Source organism: Stigmatopora nigra, chromosome 5, assembly GCF_051989575.1.
Source record: "Stigmatopora nigra isolate UIUO_SnigA chromosome 5, RoL_Snig_1.1, whole genome shotgun sequence".
Lineage (NCBI taxonomy): Eukaryota > Metazoa > Chordata > Actinopteri > Syngnathiformes > Syngnathidae > Stigmatopora > Stigmatopora nigra.
In genome coordinates, this window is record NC_135512.1 from 8,214,576 (window position 1) to 8,234,020 (window position 19,445).

The 19,445-nt window shown below is 39.2% G+C and overlaps 2 protein-coding genes across 11 annotated transcripts in view; both read left to right on the plus strand.

Moving 5' to 3' along the window:
• Positions 1 to 19,445, plus strand: part of agbl4 (AGBL carboxypeptidase 4) — a 201,305-nt gene that overhangs the window by 146,394 nt on the left and 35,466 nt on the right. The window lies entirely within an intron of this gene.
• The window catches only part of bend5 (BEN domain containing 5), a 32,469-nt gene that overhangs the window by 2,586 nt on the left and 10,438 nt on the right, over positions 1 to 19,445 (plus strand). For 2 of the 10 annotated variants that reach the window (XM_077716542.1, XM_077716544.1), the window contains exons 4-6: positions 1,260 to 1,408; positions 3,687 to 3,900; positions 3,967 to 10,401. In XM_077716542.1, coding sequence (XP_077572668.1) covers positions 1,260 to 1,408; positions 3,687 to 3,900; positions 3,967 to 4,163 — 560 coding nt within the window. In that variant the 3' untranslated portion in view covers positions 4,164 to 10,401. Of the gene's footprint in view, positions 1 to 1,259; positions 1,409 to 3,686; positions 3,901 to 3,966; positions 10,402 to 10,713; positions 10,799 to 15,594; positions 15,660 to 19,445 lie in introns of those variants that run through there. The other 8 variants (XR_013326257.1, XR_013326262.1, XR_013326258.1 and 5 more) reach the window with 8 other exon arrangements.

Consider the following 19,445-nt stretch of genomic DNA (forward strand, 5'->3'; position numbering starts at 1 on the left):
GTGTTTTTTTTACAGATTAGACTTTGTTTTTGCACAACACCTTGATTTTAGTTTTTCCACTTCTAACTTTTCCGCTTAAAGTAAGGTTTCTATCTTGCCACTCTAGCTCACAGTCCTGACATTTGGAAATGAGAGATTGTTTTCACATGTAGTTTGCAGCATATTCTTGCCAGAAATTCCTTTAGCTCCATCAATGTTGTTCTCAGCCTCTTGCCAGTCTTCCTGGCCAGTCTTTTCAACACCTTTGGAAGGATATCCAGTTCTTGGTAATGTCACTGCTGTGTCACATTTTCTCCTCCTGATGCTGACTCTATTATATCTGTTCCATCGGCTAGTGTTTAGGATATTGCTTTGCTGAATACTATTTACATTCTTTTACTACCCTATCATTCACATGATTCTTTTACTCCATGAATATAATTAATGTTTAGGTTTTCTTACAAGCATGATCATAAAATAATACAAATTCAAAAGTCCACCACATTGTAATCTTATAGCGATTCAAATGCATTGTCTTATTTCTGAGCCAACTAATTTGCACGAATAAATATAAAAAAGATAGGCATCGCACATTTTTTTCACTATGACACTCCTATAAAGAAAAGTGAGAGTTCTTTTAATGTGCTTTGCCATATAATGTATTGGAGAGTGACAATGTGTAATAATTCATGAGCAAGTGCTGAATTTAGTCGCTTTAGTTGGACAATAATCTTAAAGACATAATTAAACCTCGCTCAGTTATTTGAACAACGGGAATATCATTTAGCAAATGGTTATGAATAGGTCCAGCATGGCCATTAAGCAAGTCCTGAGTTTTCACTGAGCAACAGCCCAGTAATGAGCAAAATTCAAATCAGTCAGATGTTGGTGTGTTTTGAGGTGTAGCTATAGCACAAGAAGCCTGGTCACTTGCTAACATAGACTATCTAATGGACAGGCCAAAGATTAGAGCACCCTGGGCTGTCTTTGTATACAGGGTGGAGTGTACTGCCTGATATTAAAACTCATCAGCCAAGTTGGAGCTTAATGTGGCCAGCCAACAAGCCAGCTTAACCACTGGGCTAAAATAACCTCCTGTCCCGAGGCAAGTCTAGGCTGAGCCAGACAAACATTCAGGCACTTGTCCAGTGCTTCAAACCTCATGTCACTGTACGAGTTGATACAACATAACAATGTCTTGTGCAACTGATTGTCTCACAATATCCAGTAATATTGGCTGTTGTTTCTTCTAATGATGAACTCTTAATTTGCCTTTATAGAGCCTATGCATGACAATGGCACTCAGACAATCAAGGCTGAGGTGGTCGAGCCCATTGTTGAGACTCATGAAGCATTCAAAGAAGAAGCCAATACTAGTTCCAGCTACTCACCATCTCCTAAAACAGTCTACCCTTGCAGTGACGGCAAGGTAAGCCTCTTTCAATCTTATCTTGGAGATACACAATTACCACTACTTTTTCAATTTACTTTTGTGATATGATATGTATTTCATGGCTTTTTAAGTGGTGCTAAACTCTTAGTCTAAAGCAGTTCTGGGTGGTATGATTTTTAGGGGTTCAATTAAATGGTCCATTCAGATTTATTTCAACCTTTGCCTTAATGTCTCCCTCCCCAGTTATTCTGTATTTTTGCCAGCAGTTGACCCTCGCAAGTCCCTTGGTTGCACTGGAAAACACGGTAGTTCTTTGTAACAAGCATGAACTTCAGCTAACCTTAGATTAATCCTTTCCTCTGTCCAGCTCTGGCAGGTAAACAAGGTTGACGAGATTATTATTGTTCCTACAGGCCCGGCCAGCATCATCAGTGTTTATTAGCCAGTTAGGTTTGACTATAATGTGACCAACATCCTGTCTCTGCTGACAAGGGGCGCAATTGTTACTACAAGCTCTGGGATCTGCAGTCACCTCAGGCGTGAAGAACTCTTGTAAATGAGAACTCTTCTTACACCAGGGACCCTGTATTAATTAATCACACGAGAGAACTTCAGAATGAATGACAGATTAGCCCCAGTGTGAGAATCGGACTAGCCTGAACTGATGAATTAGGAGGGTTAACACAAGAAACTAGAAAGAAACATGAAAACAACAACAAAACAATATTTTCCAGTTTTATGAGCAGCTGAATGAATCTGGCCTGTGACATAAAGAACTTAAGATGCATATGGAAAATATTTTTCGCTTAGAGAATTTAGAGTAATAAGGGAGTTGGGGAAAAAGCAAGTCAGAAATGGGTCCTCCTTTTTCTGCCCACCCAAATAACCAAGGTACACTGCCTAGCTGGCAATTGGCTTTGGGTGTCCTAGACATGCTTAGGCAACGGCCTGTGAAGAGATACTTGCTAAATAAACAGTGGAAGTAATCCAACCTACAGGCAGCCAGTAGCTTTGGCTTACATGTTTATCCTTGTCAGTGAAAGTGGTGCTTTCTTGGGATTAGCTATGTGGTTTACGTTGGTTAAGATGTCTTCTGTTTAGGCTAGCGGTGATCCTTTGTGGTGTCCGGCGACTACTTGGGGGCCTTAGGAACCAGGGCCTGATTTACCAAAATCTCAAATAATGTGCACTAAAATGCATGGTAACTCACACTAACAGATTGAGCATGGTTTAGTAGCATACTGCCAAAATAAACTGAATATGAGCAGTTTTGTTTCTACCATTAAAAAAAAAAAGGATTCTAACACTAACTATATCATCAATAGGGTTGTTGCTTTTGAAGTTCAGCAGTTATTGGCAGGGGCAGATGCTGGCCCCCAATTTGTAGAGTTAACACGAGTTGTGGCTTTATGATGGTGAGTGCTGAAGAGAAATCTATGAACAGCTCTGTGACATAAACTTGGTAATGTGTGCGGTTCAAGTGCCATTAGTCAGTGAAGCAGGATAGAGTAGATTTCTTCAGTATGTGTGATGGTTGCCACTTAAATAAAACCTTGAGACTAGAGCTTGCCTCTATAAGTGTTTCATGTTACTCTTGCAGTCTTGTGCCATAAGCTTTTGTTATGTGATGGTCAGTCAACATATCCTGCCATAGCTCTGTGTGTCTCTGCTGCTTTTGAAACATGGGTTTATACTCTTTGAAAAGTCCTGTTTTGCTTTTCTAATGCCTTGGGACAAATAGTTTTAGCTGTGATCAGGCCGGATTCATTCCCAATTCTAAAGGCGTTCCCCCTCCAGAGAGTATGATTGCGCTGGTTGCACTATATACTCCTTTGTCAGTGGTGTAGACTAGGTCCAAAATGTTATCACCATCTTGTTTGGTTGTCAGAAAGACGGTGCAGTGTTGGGGAGTCTTGAGATCAGTGTGATTAAAATCTCACGTCTGGAGGGTGAAACAGTATGTGTGTGCTTCTTTGTTGGTTACTGACTGCATGGAACAGTTCATTTAGTGTCACTTGTGTTTTTTGTCAAGGGGAGGTGAAGTATGGTAGGCAAAATTTTAGTTAACTCCCTGGACTAGAGATCTTGTCTATCCAATCACATTATCAGACTGATCATGTATTTTTTCCAGATGATTGGCATTGGGTGATTGGGTTTTAAAAACTAGCTCTCTTTCAAGGCTACTAAAAATAGTAAATAGTGGAAACGATTAGATACAAATACCCCCAGTCAATACTAGACAAGCTTATATCCTATTATTTCATTCTTTCACCCTCCTGCCAACTAATGTTATTTCCATCCATGCAATACTCAGGTGCACCTTGGTGGTGGAATCTGGGTGGAGGAAGAGAAGTGGCACCAGTTGCAGCGCACCCAGGGAGATTCCAAATTCACAAAGAATTTGGCTGTCATGATCTGGGGTACTGAAACCCTCAAAAATCGTAGTGTCACTGGAGTGGCTACCAAAAAGAAAAAAGACGCCCTTCCCAAACCTCCACTTTCACCCAGCAAGTTAAAAATTGTCAGAGGTAAGTGTACCTAGTGAACAGCCATCATTGCTTCTTGTAAATGCTCACATTGTGTCTTCTCCACAGAGTGTCTTTACGACCGAGTGTCCCAAGAAACTGCTGACAGCGCAGAGATAACACAAAGATTATCCAAAGTGAACAAATACATTTGTGAGAAGATCATGGATATCAACAAGTCTATTAAGAATGAAGAGCGGCGGGAGTCAAAGCTGCTCATCAGACAAACAGTCAAAATGGAGAACTTTACCTATGATGGCATGTAGAGATCAAGCGGTCTTCTGCACCCTACCACCCTTACCATTGCGACACCGCATGGTCAAACAATATGGAGGGAGTTCAATTTAGGTCCATTTGAGATTTTTATTCGCAGTCTCAACGGAACCGCTATTCCTTCAACTCATTTGATTTGTTAAAATGTGAAATACAAAAGGCCCATTTTTACAACCAGCACCTTCCTCACAGCTCAGTTTGGCCATAAGTTACAGACAGCTTTACCCACTAGAAAGATGGGAACAAGGTAGAGTTTTTCTTTTTTTGTTTGTTTGTTTTTTTTTTATTTGGGAGGATTGCGGGGCGGTTAATCTATACTATGGGATCGGCAAAACGAAATGGTTTGGCGTATGTGTGAGCGTTATGTGATTGTGGAATTATTTTATTGTTCTGTGTCAGAACATTACTCTGAGTCCTTTACACTTTTAAAAAGTAAAAGATGACTTCCCTGGAAAAAAGTTCAGGCTCTGTGTGGTAGAAAACCACCGGGGTTTTAGAACTGTTTCAATGTTTTGTGTGATTAAGCTGTTGGAGAAACAAGTGTCTGTAATTGGTACTACACTGGTGCTTGATTTAGTCTTAATCCGGATGGAAATTTTTGATTGCAACAGACAGACTCTTGCTGCAAGATTTTTTTTTTTCAGCCATTGGGTTTAAGTTAGTGGCAATACATTGTGCTCGTCAATATTCAGTAGAAGTTGAACAAGACGGTACTTACAACTATGCACAATTGGCCAAAACGAATGGGGAAAAATAGCTGAAACCATGGCTGAGAATCAAAACATATTGTATCCTTAGATGGATCATTTTTATAGTATTCTAAGCTCTAGTTTTCTTCAAATTTCTCTTAGTGAGTGCCAAAAAAGGGGGAAATTTCATGTCTTTTGATCACAAAAAGAAAATAATTCTGTCAACCATATTAACAGTTAAAGCCCCACCCAGCATATTTTTCGCAAAGTTTTCGGTCAAACCCTGAATAGAATTTAGAGATATTACTTTGCATGCTTTTCAGCACTTAGCCTCCTTTCAGGTCATCCTCTAAATCAATCCTGAATGGATTGCATTTGCCCTAACTGTTTTCCTCTAAGGTCCCAAGTATTGCAGTATGTTAATGCTTCTGGATATTGGTCTCTTTGTCCAATTTCCTACAATTTTTGACAACATTTTTTTCTTCAACTAGGACTGTTGAGTGTTGATGAGTCTCACTGTACAATTGCTTTTGTACAACGACTGAGCACAAGAAAGCCATGTGATTTTCCTGTGTATTTGTGTTGCTGACTCCTAAGCAAAAGACAGTAAGTAAGCACTGTTGAAGAAGTAACGGTGAGCAGAAAAGGCCTTAAATGGTTTTGAATTTTGGCAATCATCAGGGTGTGTAAAGCCCTTGGCTCTTTTTCCTGAGGTGTGATTGTAGTTGAAGCTGAAGTCTCAGGACTTCACCTGCACTTTGCTCTGAGAATGTAAGAGTTGGCTATCGGTACTGTTATGAGTGAGTGTGGTGGATTCAAGCCTGAGTAGGGCCACTTGGTACTTTACGGGGGTGGCCGTAGCTCAGGTAGTCTTCTTGAGGGAGATATCGTGTGGGTAAAGCTGTCTGAGACATGACTGTTTTTGGTGATTTATTGTGAAGCCCACAATAACCCAGTTCTTAAGAAATGCCATTGGGGGAACTAAGTATGGCAACCCTAAGGACATTTAAGCTCGTCCTTTGTTCATTTTTTTGTGTGTTTTGCGTGTTGTTTTGTTCCAAAAAGTTTTTAGCGGCTGTTGGCCTGCTGAAAGGAAATCATTTGAGATGGAAATTTTAAGTGTGACCCAACAGAGGAAAAACTGTGAATCTGCTGCCGACTGCCTGTTAAGCCTTTGCTCCTCTTCACACTTGTACATTTGTTGCCAGTTAGTTGTTCTCTGTCCCTCTTTTTTAATGATGTTTCTCAACTTCAGCTCAGCCTTTCGTGAAGTTACCTTGCGTTGTAGTCATGTTGTCACGTGTTTGTTCATTTTTCTGGGGTTGAATCTTGCAGTTAAGTTGTAAATCGTACAGACAATTTATCTAATATGTTAATGTTTTTGTATTTTTTTTTCCTTTTTGTTCTTTCCTTAGGACTTGTTGGCGTTAGAGTGTAGTGTGGAGCCCTTAAAAAGAACAAACATCTCCCGAGCCAAAGTGATCACTGATGCAAAGTTGGAAGTACTATTAGAGAAGGATTGTTTTATTGGATAAAAAGCCTCGCTCTTAATGTGATCTTGTAAGTTATCAAGGTGACAAATCATTCACATCTAATGCACTTTAACGTCAATTTGTCAATCTCTGAATGCCTCTTTAGGTTATCGGGTTTTTATGTTTAAATGTTAAATTAAGGCCAAACAATCAATTTATTGAAATGATGCACCTTAAAAAGTTTTCATTGTGATTAATGTGGTGTGTTAACATACCTGAAAATGCTGAACAGATAGCTTGATAGTTATTACCCAAAAGATTTGTCATATTATAAAAACTGGACTCTGCCATAGGATTCTGTTATGGGAAATCTCTTAGTTGTTATTCAAATACAGTAAATGTGACCCAAGGTTAAATACGAAACAAACAATATGCTGACTGAAAGATCAGTATGGTTTGCACATTTAAAAAAGAAAAATAGTGAATATACTCCAGAGCTTATTTAGACACGGTGTCTAACTTAATTGCGAAAAAAACAGGAGCACTAAATCAGTTTCTCTAAGTCTTACTGTGTTTTGTACACATGTCCCATACTGAATATTATATTGCCTATATGAGATCACACAAACAGAATAATAATTTTGTTTGTACTAACCATGATTATGAAATCTGAACCATTCCACCAAAACAGTATACAAAAGTTGAAAAATGAGATTTTTTGTCTCCTATTGTGCATTTGACAGGCTTTTCTCAACTGCACAGATATTTGACTACACAACTATTTATGAAGATCTGACCATTTATCCTTCTGACTACCAGTAGTTTAAATTTCTCTTCTGTAGAGGACATTTTTAAACCTAAATATCTCCCACCTAGTGCATCCAATCCCATTAAGCTTTCCAATGACACCAAATTTATTTTGCAGTACTCCAATAACTTGACATAGATTGGGGAATTTCAAAATTAATGTGATTGGACAACATTTTTTTCCTGGTAGTCAGTAAGATACAGTAAATACTGATTGAAAGAAGTTATAGCAAGACTTCTAGCTCATTTTGCCGGGGTGGGAATTATCTGCTTTCAGTGGAATGGCTCACAAAAAACAACAACATTTGTTCATGCTCGTACTAAAATCCTCCCAAAATCATCTGCTTAATTGCACAATTGCCCGGATTATATTTACGTTTTGAATAACAAGAAAAACGCAGAATTTTTGACGAGCAAATGCAGTTTCTAGAAGGCAAGACCATTGTCGTGAATTAAATCCGATTATGGCAATTTTGCAATAAGGCAAGTAATATAAAGGTCCACCCCTTCTGCTTAATGGTTCTTTATGAGCAATTACACCGTTTGGTTGAAAAAGATACACTGTGCAGAATCATTTTTGCCGACATTGTATAGTGCAGTCATGTACCTTTTGTTTCTGTTTATTGTTTGATGCCAAAAGAGGTCTGTAAAAACTGCTTTAAGAGCTTTCATCTTTTCAAAGGCTGGTTTCCTTACTAGATCTTTGATTTGTAGACTGAGATGCTTAATATTTTGAACCCAGATTCTTCTTAATCATTCTTTGACTGTACTTGCGCTCAAGTAGCGCTGGATAGGAATGGAAGTTTAATCTCAGTGGCTCTTTGTTTCACTTTCTGTGCCGCCTCCAGTTGCGGACACAAAATCATACTGGTGTTTCGAGGAAGAAGAAAAAAATTATCACCATAGCTAAAGATAAACGCTAAGGTCTTGGCAGCACATTTTGACTGCTTCGTGTACATAGGACCTTCATGTTTGGGCCTCACAGACAAGGACGATCATGTTTGGCCCTCACAGACAATGCCGAGAGAAAGCATTGTTTGCTCTCTATTTTTGATTACAGTATCAGTAACTTTGTATACAATTCACAAACCGGTTCTACTTCATCCAATTTTTCACCGCCCTACCTCATTGTTACTCTGGTGTTTGTTCGTCAGTGACTCTTTAAACTCTGTGTATAGTCTAAAGAAAATCTATATAGTAAAACGTTATACCTGATTACGCAACATGTACAGAGTATATAAAAATATCTATGTATATATCTTCTGAAACACCTCGATTCACTATCTCATTCTTGGAAAAAGGATGCATTTCTTTGAGCTGCTTTGTCGAGAGGCCGAGGTCGGCCATATTGTAATCTGCTCTTGGCTACGTAGTGCAGTCGCTCCCGTGCTAGTGTTTTTGTGTCTGTGTTGCGGTTGGAGATTTTTACTGGTTGACGGTGCTACCGGCAAACTGTTCTATACGGACCTCAAATGGTGCTGTTTTTCTATGTTTTTAACCCTCACTGAAAATGGGTTTGCGTGTTTTTCTTCAGGCGTGCAAACACACCGCTAGTCCCTCAACTCTTTGGTGAAAAGCAATTCAAGCCAAAACGCTTTGCAAAATGTTAATCCTTTCGCTTTTACTGTGTCGCGCACACGCTATCCGCCCAAATAATTTTCTCTACTTGGAAGTCTCACGAGTACCTCAGAACTTGTTGATTTGAAAAGGGCGCGTCCGCTTTTAAGGGCAATTTGCTGCCAATGTTTCTGAGTGTGTTTGTAATATTTGGGGAGTTCTGGACCTTCCGTGTGTATTGGTGTCTTCACACAATTTCTGTTTCAAAGAAAATGGATTGCAATGTCAGTCATGGTGGTGCCTTGAGGTACGAGTTATTAGTAACTCAAAATTAGTGAGTTTGGGGGGGAGAGTATTCCTTTTTTTGGGTAAGAACAATGTGGTATTTAATGTTATTTAAAATAAAGAATGTCTAATTGAATAGAATGTATGATAGAAATGTCAATTTGCTTCAATTCTATGTGTGGGGTGCTGCTCCAGCTGATTTGCACGCCTTGGCCACCCGGTGGCAGTAATATAGACAAGGTTATACGTACTACAGTTTTGTAAATGGAGACAGTCTTAATTTGCAATAAGATGCCATAATAACAGTTGTTTATAGAGCATAAATAGTATAGTATATTGTTATATCACTGAGTTTTTTGTCTTATGAATTGGACAGTAAGCTTCGTCAATTGAATTCATACATTGATTTCATCTGCCTTTTTACACGCAAGTTTGAGCGTAAAATCGAACCAACGACAGCCCTTATGGAAAAATCTAGTAATTTTATCTCTCTCGTATCTCAATGCACCATTGCTTTAAAAAAAATGAAGAGAAGAAATTGTATGATCGGTGTGGCAGTTTGTGGCTTTTTGTGTTCCTTGTGCACTTTTCCCGGTTGCTGCGATTGATATGTTTCACTGATTTCATTCAACACATCCTTTAAACATGCAATTGTCAATAACAATGTAGCAGTTAGTACAACATTGTATGACTGTGAACTGACACTATTCTGGACCTGGTTTAGTCAAGTAAATTGGCATTTTATCATTCTATCAGTCATTCTAAGTTTGGTATTGTACTTGTTTCTTCCTGTTTGTGTTTCTACTAGTGATGGGCATTTGGACTACATTTCTTGGTCTGTATTAACCAGAAATTAGGCGAACGCACATCCTTAGTTTAAAAAAAGAAAAAGGGTCCTCTAATGTGTTCAGTCATTTTCTTTGCCGCACTTAACCCATCTATGGGCTTCTTTGGTACAATCATAATTATTTTATGATTGTTTCTGTACAACCTTGACGTCATGTCCAAAAGCCATACTATCGTCATGACAACGCCCAACTTTTACCGCCATATTCATGGTCAATAATGAATTGAACCGTGCTGTAAAAGCCTCTTTGGGTTGTAATCCATTGCCGTGTTCATCAGGCAAGACAGGGTAATTCATGTACGGAGTTCTAGTCTGTTGGCATGATCATTTGAAAGATACTCATGTTTTCAGTCACCACTTCCTCAGCCTTCTTCAGCCTCACATAGGCAACGTTCTATATACAAGGCAATAGTATGTGTATATACAATATGTCCTCGCTCAACCGGCCACACCTCTGCTATCCTGGCAAGATGCTTAGCATCCTCTTATTGTGACTCTTGCTGCATTCAGGAACATGTGTTTAATGTAGAGATAATAAAGCAAAATAAATCCAGACTTTTATTCTATCAGCACTAATCGTGTGTTGGCTTTTTTATTTGGATTTCCAATTTATGCGGGTTCATTTCTGGGTTCGGCTTGAAAACTGATGTTATTTTTCCATGTCTTTTATGTCTCCAAATCTTTTACACAAAGTGCCAGTAATTTTGACCATAAAAAAAAATATATATAAATCACATCAAAGTGTCCAAAAATAGTGATTAAAATACATTTTAAAAATACAGGGGATCTCTAAAATAATGAATTAGATGGAATGTTACAATGTGGAATTGATATAAATGTTAATATATAACTAAAGATTAATCATCACTTTTTTTTTTCATTACAGGTTATACAATATTGACATTCAAACCAATGGCAATGATGAAAAGTCATGATCAGAATGTGCAAGTAATTTTTAGCACCCTTTTCAGGTAATAAAACCAAGGTCATACAAAACCAAATAATGCTGTATAGTAACCTCCCTGCTCATTTACTGTTTTTGTGCCCTTTGGTAAATGCCCTAACAAAGTTCTGTCGAGTGGAACAGCACTACTTTTCCACTTGACAGTGTTTTGATTTGATAGGCAAACAACATTAAATTTTGCATTAAACTTAACCGCTTGGCCTCCTTGTGTGGAGTTTGCATGTTCTCCCCCTGGCTTGTGTGAGTTTTCTCTGGGTAGTCCAGCTTCCTCTCATATCCCAAAAAAAACAATTCCAACTCTTCCATTGCTAAAAGTAAAAATGGAAATACAGGAAAGAAACAAAAGCAACTTCACTATTTCTCATCTATTTCATTCTATTCCCCCAAAAAATGTGTGTGCATTTCAGGTGGCCATATGCTAATTTATTTCTTGGCCCAGAGCAGTAATTTCTTGCATCAGGCTGCGTTTTATCCGCATGCCAAGCAATACAAGCCAGTCAGATGCTGGCTTGAATAGAATATTTACCTTTTTTCACCTGCTACAACTCCAATAGATTCCAAAGCAAAAGTGATCTGTAAAAATGTACTTTTTGGCCCTTTCCTAATAGTGCACTTAGTCTACTTCCTTGGTGAATATAGATCAAAGTGTGCTGCTCTTGCAAACAGATGCATTTCCATACATTATTGCCTTGTAAGCAAGTGTACCACGCGGCCAGCCTTTTCACGCAGCCCGAGGGGACTTGTCAATGTCACCATGGCGAAAGCCTGCCACATGCCTCCTAATGTATTGCCGTCCGGCTTTATTGGCAGCGCGGTGATTCAGTGGAGGTGATGATGGATTAGTACTGTGGGCTCCTGCAGTCTCCCTCCCACCCTGTCTCTCGTATAAGCGCCGTGTCGTCCCTGCAGTGAGATAGGGGAACGTATTGTATTTATGTCACATGCGCATCTTAATGAATATGGACATTTTGCAGACTTTATGGAGCGCCTCGCCAAGTTCATTTTTTTTTCCTTTGCAGAATTTCAAACTGTACTTGTCGTGGCAGTTATCTGTAACAAAGTTTTCTTTTCTGGGTGCGGTTCTAAAATAGTAAATATATGGGGTTCCTATGGTTTACAATGGTAAATGGTCAAGTCACACTTTTGTCTGTGTTCTCTATTTATGTGTTGTATTTTTAATTGTTTGCGTATTTGTAGATTTGCTGATTTTATGAGACTGGACATGTCCATGATTCAATTTTAGAAGTTGGAAGCAATACAAATGATCATGAATAACCATTTTAAAGGATATACTTCATTTCAATGCTCACAACATTGACATAAAACTGCCAAATGATGACTTGATACCTATCCTGAATATTAATGAATGCTTATGACAGATCTCATTAAGTGTCTTACTTATGCAAATTCTTAAATCCAATCAGTGTTCACATTGAAATTTGGATCGGTTGCACTTTTTATGGACATTTTAAACTTAATATTTTTCCCTGTTCTTTCCCTGTTTTTCCACTGCCTAGTCCTTCAATTTTAAGAATAACAGAAAATTGGTAAATATGGATTATTAAAAAAACAACATAACCACCCATCTAATTCAAAACAGATACAAACATCAGTATGGGCTTGATCCATTCAATTCATATTACCCCCAAATATGTAAATACAACTGAGCTGTACATTGATGGCAATTAATTCCATTATGAAAAAAAAACTGCACCCAACAAGCACTAAATGTTTTCCTACCGCTAGAATTGGCACTTGTTTAATCAGTATTCTCCTGACTTGTACATACAGTATGCAAAATATGAGTCACTTAATAATCTTTCTTTCTCGCAATGTTGTTAAATCATTATTTTAGCCCTCAAGGCGAGTCACTTCATACATTTTAATTACACTTGTGCCTTTCGCAAGCTATCGACAGCAAAGTGACCCTCCCTCTCTCCTTCCATCTATCCCTCCCTCTTCTTGGCATACCTCCATTTGTAGCCACTCACTATGTTAGGCTGCATGTCCCCATGTAGTATATAACAGATATGGAGGCTGCCAGCTCTTTTCAAAAGGTCCTTATCATCCTCAACAAGCTTGTTTGGCTCTGCAGTGATTAGAAACGAGCAATGTTGGAGTCCATCAGGCCCTCCAGTAAATGGATGCAAAAGTGAGCCTTTACATGTGGATATGCACTCACACATGCTTCAGCCCAGAGCCCCCACATGGCCTTTTTTTAATGCAATCGACCCCCAACCACTACCTAAGAAAAATAGGAAGCGCCTTTGGAGCGAGTCGTCATGGCAGCAGCCAATGTCACTGCCTCAGCCGCTTGCTGCTCCTGCACGCTTATCGCCATACACGTGTTTAAATATTCATCTCCCGCATCTCACCTCTTTACTCCCTCGCTAGTTCTTAGCATCCAACAACCCCCCCCCCCCCTTCCCATTCTTGCAAAATTCTGAAAACGGCACTATTGCTATTTTGATGGTCATTTAATGTGATAAACTCAAGCAAAACAAGTTGATCAGTTAATATTTGTGGCAATGCAACATTTGTTAGTAAGAGTAAAAGATTATTCTGGAAAAACATCATATTTTGCGAATATTATGCCGTTTTTGTTTAGACCGAACTTGCGTAATTGTTCTTTTAGAAAAAATCATTTCACTCTCCAAACTCATTCTTCTGCCAGTTTGTAGTTATTCCATCCAATTGAATTTATCAGACCCACTTTTTTTTTGTAAGTCGATGAATCGACTTTTGAAATCACCCATTCTAATTCTGTCCAGCTATTATGTTTATTATTTGACAGATGATAAAATAGTCATACAACTACACTTAAGCTTTAGGTATTGGTTTCTTTTGCCAGTTCACTACCGAATACATTTATTTAACAAGAAATGATCATCAAAGACGTGCTATTTGTATGAGAAAAGACGACACGCTATACATTAAGGAGCAAACAGCATTATATGTAATTAAGCGTAGAGCCGTCGGTGTGCTTTCTGCCACCAGAAAATGCCTGGCTTTTTTTATTCGTTTGTTTGTCTCTTCGCAGCCGTCATTCGTCATGCAAGTTTAGCCCGCTTTGCATTCTCCTCACAACAAAAGAGACTGCCTCAATGACTCAAGCTAGGAAAATAAATGTCACACAGCTTAATTCTTTTGTCTTCAAGATTCCCATCGTTTTCAAAGTGTTTCATCTGGGGGGTGCTGGCTAATAAAAGCAGACCGATCCAAAGCAGTGGAACTATTCATATTTGATTACAAGCTAAATCTAATCTTTTAATTGGATAACGAGACTCTTGTAGCTAAGCAGACTTGAAAAGGATGTCAGGTATGTTCTTGTTTGTGATAAGAAATGAAAAACAAAAGCTGTCATGGCCGATCATTTTTGATTTGGGGATGTCAAATCACACTATTTCTAGCTCCAATCTATCAAAGTAACTTAAATCTCCATTGATTCGGGTAAAATTCATCTTTTTTGAACATGCCTGCTCATATTTGTCTCCTATTCTTTCAAAATAAACAAATATATTTTGATACTTTGACACCCTGTGTCTCATAGACCACAAACACAACCAAAGGTTTATAACACACTTTATATTCTCGCCAGAGATTGATATCACTTGCCCCCCCCCCCCCCATCGTTTACAACCTGGCTTAATTGCCTTCCCTTTTTAATTACACTGGGGGAAGCTTTTCATCAAGTTTTAACACCTGACACCCCTGAACATGTGATTTTCATGTGCTTGTGGAATACATTCCTGAAGACAAAAACTGACACTTGTCTGCCCTTCTCAATGTCAACTTAAAGCATAGCAACACACACACACACACACACACACACACACACACACAGTTACACACAACCCCACACAGTGCATGGCATCCATCACATTTATTGGCGGGGTGTTAATGAGCGTCTTGTTGGGAGGTGTCACTGGACCCAGGGCCACGCACACTGAAATCATCTCCAAACTCCCAGTTTAGCAGGAGGTCACACTGCACTCTTTGACCCCCGAATCGTTTTTTATTTCAACCCGTCAGCCTTCCAGACTCTATATTATAACTTTATCACATCTTATCTTGTATATTCTCAATTCCAATCACTAAAAGTGATATTCATCTTAATGTAAGTCTGATCTATTTATGCTCCTTATAACAGATATGGGCTTTTCTAATTAGTCGTATGTCTTAACTGTGTTAGGTAATAGTAGAAATATCCTCATAAACAATGTTCTGTAGGCTTGTAACTTTGATCATAAATGCTCCTTGGGTTTTTTTACTAGCTCAGAGAGATTTAACGAGTCGAGCAATGTCCAACATTTTAAATGACGTAAACCAATGTCGATAAGGATCATTTTTTGGGGGTGGAAAAACTACGACCAAAGTGCACACACTGTACGTACTGTAAGTGTTCAATGTAAAGTCACAACTCTTAGAAAATAGTATAATATTTCTGACTATGAAATGTAGATTTTTCCTAGGAATTCCTTAACAATAATCATCAGATTGCATGTAGGCTGTGTAGTTTGAAGACATAATTTATCTAGCAAAGTAGCCCCAAAACTTAAGAGCCTCCTCCATATTTCACATAGTTAGATGGGATAGGCTCAAGCACCACTGCAAACCTTGTGAAGTGGGTCAGGCAACTGTCACTGAACTTCATTGAGCGATGACCAAAAGTGTATTAGTTGTATTAATAGATATAATATTAAATAAAAATTGAGAACAGCAGTTTAAATAGGTGTCTAATATCGCATATTAACTTATTCAGATAACAATAGCCTAAATAACACACCATAACTTATTTTCCAGACTGGATCTCAGCCCAAAAATCCTGGTTTTAAACCTTGTGTTGTGTTTGTGGTCCATGTAACACACACACAGCAGAGTCTCATCATCCCTACATCCATCCATTCTTTTTCTACACAACAGGGGTAAGTGAACCATTTGTTACAGTGGTGGGGACCAAAAGTCACAGCTTAAGCAATGTGTTTGTAAGTGCCAACCTGTTTTTAAGTCAAGTCGGAGGTAGCTGACAGGTTGCCAGCGGTAAGCACCTGAACAGCTCGCACAGGTGTTGGCCTCATAAAGAGAACGGGACCCCACAATGGGTGTCAGAATGTGTTCACGCCAGAACACAGGTGGTACAGTGGTGACTGGAGAATGGCTTCAATGTGGTGGTCAAAATAACAGCTCAGCTGTCACACTGCTTCCTATGACAGTTTTTTTTGTTTGTTTGTTTGTTTCTTTTTCCCTCTTTAGTGTACCATACCTAGACTTTACACACAAGTGGCATATTTCTATCAGGATATTGCATTGTGTTGCTGTAAAGATTTCATTGCTTTGACTTTGCAGTGTTGTCCAGCACTTTGACAGCCATCTTTGGGGAATGTCAGGGAATTTGACGACTCTGCTCCTCCAGCCTGTCATAACGTGAATTATTGACGCGGAGGGCATAGATAATTTAACGTGCTAGATCTTTTCTGACAAGACGACGCTTTGTGGGACTTTGAGATACCAAAAGGAAATAGTTTTGCACGCATTTATAGATTTACCGTGACCTAGTTGTTTGCTAATGGAGGAAAGAAGCAGGTGAAGGATACAAATGGGACCGGGTTAATTGAAGATGACTTTCCGGGTGTTGTGTGTGTGTGTCCCCATATCACGTGGTTGTTTTCCATATGTTCCTTTTGACACCCTGAATTAGTGGCCAGTCAATCGCAAGGGGTACACCTATTCAGAACAGTTTGTTATTGATAATGTAGCTGATGAAGTGTCTATGGAATGCGTTTAGGTTTAGGGTGTGATTGTGGTAGACGTTGGATCACTTGGGTCACTCTGTCTGGCAAGGCGTTTGTCTGCTTGTGTCTAAGGGGGTGTGCAGGGGGGGGGATATGTCCCAGCTGGCTCGCGGTAGACTGGCAGAGTGTTGATCCGAGCGTCATCGGGACCGGGTGTCTCCTCGCCGAGCTGACAGAAAAGGTCAGCGACTCATCTCGGTCCGTCTCTCTGAGCTCCTTGACAGTCTTCCCTCCGGGAGAGAAACCACCGACAGCCCCCTTGCTCCCTGGCACGCATGGCACCAATTAATATTGCATCATTCTTTTCTAATATGCTCCCCGCGAGCCCCCTCGGCCAAGGTGGGCCTCGTCGGTCAGTCTCTCTTCTCCCCCTTTCCTGACCTCGCCCATCTACTTCAATAACGCCAAAAAAAAAAAAAAGATTAGCTGAAAATTACATGTATGAATCTTCCTTTGTTTTGGGCACATTTGTCCATTTGTCTTTCTTATGTGTTGGATTTCAAATGGGCTCTTTGAAGAGTTCCACTGGAACTTTGCATGTAAACAGAATGAACTTTATCTCGTGCTGTTTTACAAACAGACTGCAGTTTATTGCTTTGTGGTTTTAAACTAATTTCCTCTCTGAAAATTGGGTAATCTTATCATTTCTGCTCACTTGGGGCTAACAGCTGCTGCTTCATCTCCATATTGCGTTTGCCATATTGGTAAAATGACCAACCATGTAACTCAGATTTGCCTTTATCTATCCAATGTTAGCAAAAAGCCAACATTCGAGAACCGAGAGTCTTTCAAATGTTAAGCAAACCACTTTAGTGATCAAGCTACCCGTTTTTGATAGGTCAGTTCTTGCCTATTTCCATCTGATATGGCCAGTTTTTAACTTCCTTCTGTTGCAAACATATTTAGACATGACAGACGATTCTCATACTCCCACAATCTTGCACTCAGACTCATAAGTAGGGACAATTTATCATTAACATGACAAATCTAGAGACATTTTCTCCTGTGTTACCATGAGTCTATGTTAACTACTATCACCAACTGTAGGTCCATTCGACTTACATTATATTACCCAGAGTTAATTTCTTGCCCTCAAAATTAGTAACATCTTCTTACACGTGTAAAAGAAAATGATTGCTTAAAATTGAGAATTAAAATGGCAAAGTTTTGTGCTTGCAAAGGGAGAAATTAGTCCACTTCAAGACTCTAAAATGTCCATAGTTGTTATTAGTGTGTGAGAGAATGTTTCCTTCTACTTAATGGTGACTCGTCTTGTAAATGAGGATGATGTTAGAAATGTGAATTTTTTTGTTTTTTCTTGACAAACTAATGCATGTTGGACGTGAAGACCATTGTTACATTTATTTTATTCGCACTTTGTCTCTTTAACGCTCTCCAGCAACAGATGCAGAGTTTTAAATTGGGGGATATCAGGCGGCTGTTAGTTTTTATGTCTGTTCTTTGTCTCTGCTTCTTCCCACACGTGTGCTTGCGTGCGTGAGTGCATGTGTGTGTGTGTGTGTGTGTGTGTGTGTGTGTTTTTCACAAATCACTTGTCTCTGTGAAGTCCTGCTTGTTCTGCAGGTTTGCCCCCACTACAAACATTTCGCCGATCAAAGTCGCTGGAAAAGGGCTGCCACTTCAAACCGTGTATCGTTTCACAAAGATGCAATGCGTTCCTTCCATCCTGGCTCTTCAGCCCACTCGTTTCCATGGCGACAGGCCGATGGCAGGCCGTTTCGCTTGTTTAAAAGCAAGAAGCACGGGTCCGATTAGGATTTATTTTGCCTTTTGCGTCCATTTGAATGTTTCCATAAAATAATCTCACATCTGTACTGACTCGGCAGCTTTCGTGTTCTCAGAATGAAGTTGAAATATGATCGTCTTCTTGCAAATCCTTCCTTCTCGCCACCCTCCAGCAACTGCCATCTTCACTTTTATTCTTTTTAGCGAGTATGAAAAGATTTGCCCCAACTTCCACTTTTGTTCAGCTATTCCAAAAATCGTTTCGTTTGTTGCGCCAAGCTGTGATGTTATCACAGGTGTTTGATGTCAGCTTTATCTGGGACTCGTATTAACTACTGGTGTTCCGCCACATTTAAATCCTTTCAAGTTAACGTGCAGGGAGACAGGAGGATTGGAAACTGGGAAAGGGGGAGGGGGGGTGCACCTTCACGCACTCAGTTGAATTAAAATGGTTTAGGGATGTTTAATGATCTTTTCCTTCAACCCTTGCATGAGTTCTGAATCAGCAGGTCCACTTTGATGCTATTGAATTTGTTGATCCAGTTCCATGTCGTAAATAATGGCATGAAGACTCATTTCCTGTTATAGATAGCTGTACAAGTGAAAATGGCTTACATTTTACGTGAAAAGGCGATAAAATAGATGGTTCTGATTTCACCCTGTAGTTTTTGGATGTTGAAACGATTTTTTGAACAGGTATTTAACAAGTAACCACAAGGAAGGAACCTTAAAATGCCCCATATTGAACTACTCAGCTCAAAATCTAATAAATGTGACCTAATTTCAACAATGGAAATGCCCTGATTTGCCTAAAAAATCTAAAGAACCTGAGTCAAAAGGTTAGAAAAGTAAAAGTTGCACCCTTAAAGCTGTGAAAGCACAAGTATAACCTGAAATCACCATCATTCTGGATCTTTCCTGACCTGATTCACCTTTTTTTTATCTCAGTTTGGTCATCTGCATTCTTTATCTGAGATGTTTCCAGGGTTGTTTTCTGATGAAATTAGGTTTAGTCAGCTTGACGGTAAACACTCTTTGTTTTGAAGTACAATTCTGCCCTCCATAGAGAGACTCTAAGTGTTATCTGTATTTATCCAATAGCAAAAATAGCAATAA